Source organism: Astatotilapia calliptera, chromosome 16 (assembly GCF_900246225.1).
Source record: "Astatotilapia calliptera chromosome 16, fAstCal1.2, whole genome shotgun sequence".
NCBI lineage: Eukaryota > Metazoa > Chordata > Actinopteri > Cichliformes > Cichlidae > Astatotilapia > Astatotilapia calliptera.
The window spans coordinates 32,184,558-32,193,675 of NC_039317.1; the positions used below are offsets into that span (position 1 = coordinate 32,184,558).

Below are 9,118 nucleotides of genomic sequence, written 5' to 3' on the forward strand. Positions count from 1 at the left end.
TCTCGCTCTGGTCGTTGAGCTAAAAAGTGCTACTTGAAGTATTAGCAGGACTCGTCCTGGTGATCTGGGAGGTCACAAGGCAAACATTTAGAATACACACACAGTTTCCACAAGTCAATACATAACTATGGCTTCTCTGATAAGATAAGAAGCATTTTACACGGCGAGGAAGATTTTTTTTTTTTTACATAAATGATGATTTCCAAACAAATATTATTTGGAAAATATTATTAATAACTATTTCTTAATAAAAAATAATAAGCAATTAGCAATCTGGGTTTACAGTGTTTATGCAGTAGTGTGTCTTTGGGACTGACTGAGGTTTCTTTTAAAGACTGGGTTAAATGAACATTTAACAAGACCAGTAGGTGGATGATGGTCAGTTTTGGTGAAGCAAGAAAATCTTGATAGGTTCTGGAAGCGGTAAAGAAGATATGTGGTTTAGACGATTTTTGCCCATCGTTCTGCGGATCCTGATGCGACACAAATGTGTCAGCCTACGAGGGTTTCCTGGGAGAAGAAAAAATAGATGCAGCTGAACAACTGCATATGCTTTCATGCTTTTGTATAAGTAGAAACATAAAAGTGTGGCTTTTAATGACCTTTTTCATTGTACTTTATGGGCTTCTTTATATCAGCTCCTCAGCATCAACAAATGTCCAGAAACATGCATTACAAGGTCCCTGTTTCATGTAAAAGCAGCTAAGCTTTAACACGAGGAAAAATGCTTATTCTAAACATATATGAGATGAAATCCTTAAACTAAAAGCAGTAATCTGCAAACTCGGGTCTTTACAGAAAGAAGTACATACGTGTTGCTAATGACATTAATGATGCTTCATCGTAAAGCCTCAAAAGCCTTCATTCACAAACTAATGGTGTCTGAAACTACTTCCTTGTTTTCACCCGATAAGACTTTTTTCCCATCAACTGGAATTTGTTTTTGTTTCCATTGGTAACCACAGCTCTCCTCTTTATCACTTGACCACATTATGCAGAGAAATTATATTTTGATGCACTGCTATGCTAATGACACATTGCTTTACCTCCCAGTAAAATCCACTGTCATCAAACCTGTTTACTGCAAGAATCCAATCGATATTGAATCTGAGTGAGCCTCTGACTATTATTCATGCTTTTACTTCATATCTCTCAGAACGCTCTATTGGTCATTTAATCAGTATTAATCAGAAATCAGTTAATGAACTTCATTTTTGTTCAGTATGAACAATCTGAACCAGCAATACGAAATGTAAACATATGACACCGGTTTTATTGATTCTACATTAAATCCACAATTTTGAGAGACAATTTTACGAAGCTCTGCAAAAACTCACAACTTATTAACTAAAAAATATTCTGGTGTTGTGAGGAGGTGCACCAAAAAAAGCTCCCTGCCGGAGCTTTGTATAAAGCAACAGCATCGTTTTTTGTTACTTACTTTTTCCTTCCAAGAAGACACTGAGTGCCTCTGGATCAACTTTCCTTCGATTTGGAGCCTCCAAATCCGAATCATCCCAGGGCACGAGGGCTGGGTTCGCTCCGTGGTCCAGCAGCAGGTGGATGAAGGCCACTTCACATCCGTGTCGCAGGACTGCATCCAGCAGGCAGGAAGCCAAACCTCGTGTCAAAGCCTCATGGCAGACAGGACCTGTGTAATTGAAGTCGGGCTGAGCGCCGGCCTGGAGCAGCAGCCGGAAACAGTGAAGGTGGTGGTAGGCTGCGCTTATGTAAAGAGGGCAGACCACTAGAGTGTTGAGGGTTCGAGCGCTTAACAGGAGCCGCGGACCCAGCTGGTGGTCCATGTCAACATCAGCATTGAACCTAGAAAAAATGTAACCATAGACTAAATTTTCTTTCATAAATCCTTGATGCAAACTAAAGGAAAGAATACAGAGATATTTATTACTGTGGAAAAATATAAATTGAGAAGCTTTCCTCTTTACAACAAATCCATTTGTTGTATAAAGGAATTCAGCGTCAGAACATCGTTACCTGGTCTGCTGCACGTCAGAAAACTCTGGACTCTAACTGCTGAAAATTTTCCTCCACAGAAAGTTGGGTCAGATTCAAAGTGCAAGTTTCAGGTCTGTTGTGAAATCGTAGTGCTACGGTGCCAGGGGTCATAATGGGACTTCCAGAATTGATCTAAACACTGCAGCTGGGGAAATGCTTCTGAATTTAATGGTTGGTGGGGTTTTTATGTTGGTTTTTCGGTCTTATGTTTGTCTTTTTGCTTTCTGGGAAAGGTGACAGAAAATGTTTTTTAAAGTCAGGAAGTTACAAAACAGCTATTGGAAATGATTGCACCACAAAGAAAGTAGTGGATTAAAAATGCAAAGCACAGATAATCTCATGTGCAAAGATTAAACCATATGAAAAGAAACTGTAATAACTGGAACCGACTCCCACCAGTTTTCAGTGGCGTAATGGAAGATAAAAACTATTTTAGTGCCAATTTTCTTTACGTATTTAAACATTTAACCTATATATAAAACAGTTCTGTCCATGTAGACTTTAGTTTGATCCTTCCCAAGGCTCACCTGATGAGCTCCTGCAGTATGTCCAGCCTCCCCACTCGTGCAGCATGGTACAGCGGGGTACTGCGGTGGTGGCGGCTACCATTGGGATCGGCTCCAGCTTCAAGAAGAATCCGTACACAGTCCAGGTGACCATTAACCACAGCTACATACAGAGCTGTTTGGCCTTTGACATCAACTAGGTCCACCTCGGCTCCCTGAGCGATCAGATAGGCCACGCATGCTGCGTGTCCCGCTGTGGCTGCAATCCTCAGAGGGGTGCAGGGCAAACAGCCACAACACCACACAGACTTCTCATTGATACGCCTAACACCAAAACAGAGAAAGGAGAGGTCCAGGGTAATACGTTTCCAATTTAAGCGCATTTACAAAGAAAAAAAACAGTCTCTAATTTTATGGTACATCAACCAAAAAATACAGAAAAAAAATACATATAAGTTATAATTTCATTTGCATGTCATTGAGTGAAATAAGTATTTCATCCCCTACAAACCAGCCAGCATTCTGGCTCCTACAGATTACAATCATTCAGTCAATAACAGAAACTCCTGATCTCAGCTTCTTATATGCATAAAGCACACATGAGCATACAATCAGTTTCTTCCATTTCAACCTCTCCAAAAGATGTCAAAGGTCATCAGGGGTAAGATCGTAGGCCTGTGGGTGCGATTATTCAGAAACTGAAGAAAAATAAAATGACCATCAGTTGCCCTCAGTCTGGAGCTCCAAGGATGATCATGAGAAAAGTGGTGGATCAGCCCAAAACTGCATGAGAGGAGCATGTTAATGGTCTGAAGGCAGTTGTGACCTACACTGGGAACACACTACACCATAATGGACAGAAATCTCACAGCATCTGCAAGCTCTCCCCTCTGAGGAAAGCACTTTGGGTTTGCCAGTGAAGAGAAATACTGAGTATGACCCAAAGAACACCATCCACACATCCAAGCACAGAGGTGGAAACATTATGCTTTGGGGCTGTTTCTCTGCTGAGAGTATAGGATAACTTCACTGCATTGAAGGGTCCAGTGGATGAGGCCATGTACTGTAAAATCTTGGATGAGAACCTCCTTCCCTCAGCAAGAACACTGAAGATGGGACTTGGATGGGTCTTCTAGCATGACAATGACACAAAACATTCCACAAAGGTTACAAAAGAGTGACTGAAGAAGAAGTACATTATGGCCAGTCTCCAGATGTCAGTCCTACAGAAAATCTGTGGAGGGAGCTGAAGATTTAAGTTGAAACATAAAGCATTTACAGAGTTTCTGTGAAGAGAAGAGATGTGTGCAAACCTGGTGACCAACTACAAGAGACGTCTTACTGCTGTACTTGCCACTCAGTACCAACTCGTGTTTTGCTTGGGGATCAAATACTTATTTCACTCAATGACATGAAAATACTTTATGATTTTTATGGATTTTTAGTTGATATTCTGTCTCTCTCCATTAAAATGAAACTACCATTACAATTAGAGACTGTTTATTTCTTTGTAAGCGAGCAAATTTAAATGTTCACTAGAGGATCAAATTGTTATTTCCCTCATTGCATGCATGCTCATGACTATGAGATGGCTCTGTATGTTCTCCAGTTGGTAAATCCAGGCTCTGATTCTGCATCAATAGGAGGAAGCACTGAAGCTAACAACAGCAAAGCATTTTGCATTACAATGCTTTGGTGGTTACTGGACTGAGCCACTGAAAGGTTCTCTGTGTATTTTTAGTCCTCCCGTAGTGCTGCAGGGCTGCTTCCCTCCACAAGGTTTCCACAGATATCAGAGTTGTAAACTGCATGTTTTTACTTTTACTACATCAAATTTAAATTCTGTTACATGCACTACATTTGTAGTATATTGCTTTGACATTGCATTGGCATTAAACTATGATCCTCTAGCTGTATGCAATATAATGCTATGGGTATTGGAAGACACCCATCCTGCTGTAAGATGATGGTAACAGCAGCCTGCTTTTGGTCTGTGTTTACTCCTATGAAAATTATTTGGAATAAGGTTATCTTTGGACTTGTTTGGGGGGAAAAGACAGTTCTGCTGTAAGAGACAATAACAAATATACTATTCTGTAATCTTTATACAAAATAAATCTATAGTCTCTCTCAGATTCTGCTGTCTCTCTGCCTGCAATGTTTTGGTACCTTGTCATTTTCATTTGTATTGATGTTTTGCTTTATCATTTACCAAGTAAAGCATGTGTTAACTTTGCTAACTAGAGAGCCAAATACACTTATTACTGCTCGGCCTCACCGTCTGAAACCGTCTTCCTGCAGCAGGTTCCTCAGGGTGTCCAGATCTCCGACATAGGCCGCGTTGTGGAGGCGCATGTCATCCTGTTCCAGGGGTTTGTCGCAGAACTGCTCCTGCAGCCATTCCTTCAGGTTACGACCTGCCAAACACAGCATTTCAGGGAGAATAACAGAAATGAAAAGTTGGTTTTGTCTGGTCTTGCAGGGTGATTTGTTACCATACAAAATGATATTTTGAAACTATTCTGCATATTATCAAGTGTAAATGATATCTCAGCTCAAATACACATAAGACAAAATACACATAAGGTGGCTGCAGATGAGCAGCAGTGGTGTAGTGACATTTTCTCATGTCTGCTCCATGCTGTGCTCAGAGAACTCCCACAGATGGAGATGTACACAGTAAAACAGCTCCTGAAATACACATTAAAAGGATCCACGTTACACTAGGCTATGTTCTGCAGATGTTTCTATTACCGTGAGCTCTTCTGCCTGAGCCTTCAGGTCAAATCAATCCATTACAACTCTATTACTTGTGTGACTAGACAGAAAAACAGATGAAGTGTCACAGCTATACTGCAGCACTGGAGATGTGAACGCTTCCTGAATCCATTGGCCACACCTTATTAGGCTACAGACCGTCCCCTTCTTCCTCCTCCTCCCAACACCACCACATCTGTAATATGTCACGCATATTGGCCGTCCTCCTGCAAACGGGGCACAGTTGCAGGACAGCCTGTGGGTGCTTGCGATGATCAATCATCATCGCTTACGGTTCTCGCAGCCATAGTTACCTGCAGCTGTAGCGCTGGGTAGATCGGACACGGTGATGAGCGGGGGGAAATTGATGCTGGGTGGGTCGTCAACATCAGCCTCTGGACCGTCGGCCATGCTCCCAAAATGGTCACAGCGTCAAGCTGAAGGTTGGTGCTGCGGCTGCAGAGCGACACTGGGTCCCCAGAAATAGAGAAACCCAAGCGACCTGGGATCAGATAAGAAGCATGAACGTAAACAAACGTGACTGTGATGATGAAGACGTCTGCTGCTCCAGCTCACTGCGCCACTTCCTGGCTGAGCTCAGCTGCTGGGATTTAAAGGGGAAACGCTGCGTTAAACGTGGAGCTGTTAGCCCATAACCCATAAAAGATCAAAACATCACCAACAAAGGCCTAAAAGATGTTCATTACGCAATCATTCAATACAAAAAATGTTTCACAAGCGTGCGTTTCTGATAGCCTGTACATAAAAGATGGTAAATGGCCTGTATAGCGCTTTACTAGTCCCTAAGGACCCCAAAGCGCTTTACACAACCTGTCATCCACCCATTCACACACTGGTGATGGCAGCTACATTGTAGCCACAGCCGCCCTGGGGCGCACAGACAGAGGCGAGGCTGCCGGACACTGACGCCACCGGGCCCTCTGACCACCACCAGTAGGCAACGGTGAAGTGTCTTGCCCAAGGACACAACGACCGAGACTGTTGGAGTCGGGGCTCGAACCGGCAACCTTCCGATTACAAGGCGAACTCCCAACTCTCAAGCCACGATCGCCTTTTGTTTACATAAAACTTTAGGGGCACATCATATTTAGAAGCGTTCCTAAAGTTCATCACAGTCTCCAATAAATATCAGTCACACTTTATTAATTATGATCGACTAAACGTGTTACTTCCAAGCCTAAACGCCTACATGTTGCTTTAAGGCCTTCACCACAAGACCAGGCATTAAACTCGAGTGAAAAAAATCCTTTATTTTTCTGCCAGGACACGTGTCAGAAATAATTATGCTGAATTAAAAATGTAGCAGGCCACTGCCTTACCTCAAATGAATGTGAGGCATAATTTGATGAATGTTCATAGCTCTGCGGTGTAAGTCAAATATGAGATCTGTGTGTAGTGTGAAGAAGACGCTGTTTAACTGATAGTTGCAGATGAGATTCTGCCACCTGTGCTGTAACTAATGAGTAATTTTGGGGTGGGTAACATACACCAGGCAGGCATGCAGCTATGGCTTTCTATGCTGCCTGCTGACAGACACTGAGGTCCTGGTGGTGCTCTAAAAATAAATGCCATGTGGCCCCATAGGAGGACGGACTGTTTACAGACTGCCATCGCTGAACATGGAAACCTGCTCATGGTTAAAAAAGTGCACTTCAGCTAGTTTCATAGTGTTAGTCATGGTGGTCAGTAATAACACAAAATCTGCCAAAATACTCAGGTTAGTTCTCACACACACGATCATTTTAAATTATAATTTAATTAAAACAGGATACTTGTGTGTTTTATCCACAGATTAAAGTCGCAAAAGTGATTTTATTTTCATTTGTCTCCAAGATTAGTGAAACTCAAAAGCAAAAGAGCTTCTAAGCTTTGTATAAATTCAGAGAAAAATGCTCTGAATTTGTCTGACATGTCTTGAGTCACTTTGCTGTGTCCTGCACTGCATCGTTAAACAGACACGCACAACTGAGGCTTGCCTTCTTTAGCGCCGTGTGCTGAAGTCTTTCTGCAAAAGGAGCTTCAGCTAAATCTGCAGGTTGCAAAACAAAGGCTCAGCTGCTGTGAAAGTGATGCTAAAGGGCGTCTTACAAAGATGTCTGTAACAGCGCTGCCGTAGAAAGTTGCTGGATGTCACTGGATGGTCTGCTGGACGAGTCTTTCACATAAGAGTCTGCTTGAGGGTGTGAGTATCAAAAATCTTTAAAAAAGAAATACATATAAATGAAATGAAAAAAATGATACCAATGTTATTCTGGAATAATCTAGACCAAGCTAACATCTTCAAACTTCATACAAAAACACACAAAAATGAGACAATTCTTTATTGCAATGTAACCATTTATTTCACTCCACTACAAAATTATATAATTATTTGAACTATGATACAGTCTCCACATATACATAATGTACAGTTTATAGTGTACACGATAAAAAGCCTTTTAATATAATGAATGAGCATGCGGGTTCCCACTTTTCCAGATGAGATTTTTGAAATGACATTTTTCAGAACGCTAACATTTCCTGTAAGTTTTCCAATGTATTATTTTTATAATACTGATATAAATATGGAGATAAGTCAAATTACAGTGTATTTTGCCTGATAAGTTAAAATGTAGAGTGCCACGTTTTTAAAAGACAGCCACATTATATTTTTCCCCTTACAAACACGAATGCCGTTTAAATTAACATCAGAGCCTACAAATGTCTGCCCACTGGATTTCTGTTCTAGTTTCAAGCCTCATTTTTCCACCAATGACTCCCAGCCCACATGTTGTGTCAGCCACAAGTTTGCTAACCCACAGGTTTGGTAAGGCAGGCAGAAATCCTAGTCTGGGCAGAAAATAAATATTTAGGTGGTGTAAATATTTGTGAGAAAGGGAGTCGCTGTGCAGTGTACAAGTCGCCACATTCGCATATGAAATAAAGCATCTAGTTCTGTAAAAACTGCATTTAGTGGTTATGATGGAGAAAAGGTGTAATGGATTCCATTCATCAAAATCACCTACATTTCACAGGAAGTGTTATTTTCCAGCAGTGATTTTCTGTGTAATTGTGTTTTCTGGGAAGAAAAAGTGCAGCAGAACCAACCAGAATAACAAGCTGTGTACAAGTCTTAAAAACTGTAAAATTACTGTAAATTACTTTCTGTGTGTGTGTGGTTACCGCACTTTCACTCAGCAGCCACGCAAAGTTTGTATTTTTGTTTCATTCACATTTGGATGACTCTTTTTTTCACCTTTTCAATACCAACATTTTCAGGGAAACTGAGGCAGGATCTAGTTTCAGTCTCTCATCTCTACTATCCAACTTACTACAAGTCCAGCAATGTTCATATTAGTGCAAAGCATTTCTTACAAGTTGCAAAGGAAGCTAGTAAAATATGAATTCATATTTTTCAATGTATAGAGAAAGCTTACAAAACTTCCTATCAGTTTGGCAGTACGACAGTACAAGATGGTGGCTCCCCTGCATGCTCACTGCTTTTTCCTTTAAAGTATACAAGCTTAGTGTATTTATAAAAGAGTTAGAAATACGACAGAGTGTGAACATTGCTTATTGCAAAAAGCTTTTTTCTAAAAACGCTCTAATCAAAGTGCAGCAGTGCCTCAAAAGTGGAAGAGTGTTTTTAAAGTAGCGCAAGCAGTTTCCACTCATGACCTTCGGATAACAGCTAAAGAACGAAGACTCGAGATATTGCCGGTGGTGTCCTCTCCCACATGCAGCACACTGTGAGCTCACAGTTTGGGTCAGATGAAGGTTTGCTCTGGTTAAAGCGTGCAGGAGGCAGGATGCGTGACACTCACTGACTCACTTTGAAA

The 9,118-nt window shown here is 41.3% G+C and overlaps 1 protein-coding gene across 2 annotated transcripts; it reads right to left on the reverse strand.

Moving 5' to 3' along the window:
- Nucleotides 1–210: 210 nt before the first annotated feature.
- LOC113008301 (ankyrin repeat and SOCS box protein 1-like) lies at nt 211–5,869 on the reverse strand. Of its 2 annotated transcripts, XM_026145628.1 has the most exons (6): nt 5,594–5,651; nt 5,422–5,506; nt 4,801–5,213; nt 2,544–2,846; nt 1,442–1,824; nt 211–510 (listed from the first exon to the last, which is right to left on the reverse strand). In XM_026145628.1, exons 3-6 carry the CDS (start codon nt 4,953–4,955, stop codon nt 380–382), a joined length of 972 nt encoding a protein of 323 aa, XP_026001413.1. In that variant the 5' UTR covers nt 4,956–5,213; nt 5,422–5,506; nt 5,594–5,651; the 3' UTR covers nt 211–379. The 2 variants fall into 2 exon arrangements, with proteins under 2 accessions (XP_026001413.1, XP_026001412.1); XM_026145627.1 differs by lacking the exon at nt 5,422–5,506 and having other exon boundaries at nt 4,801–4,939; nt 5,594–5,869.
- Between the last annotated feature and the right edge of the window lie 3,249 nt (nt 5,870–9,118).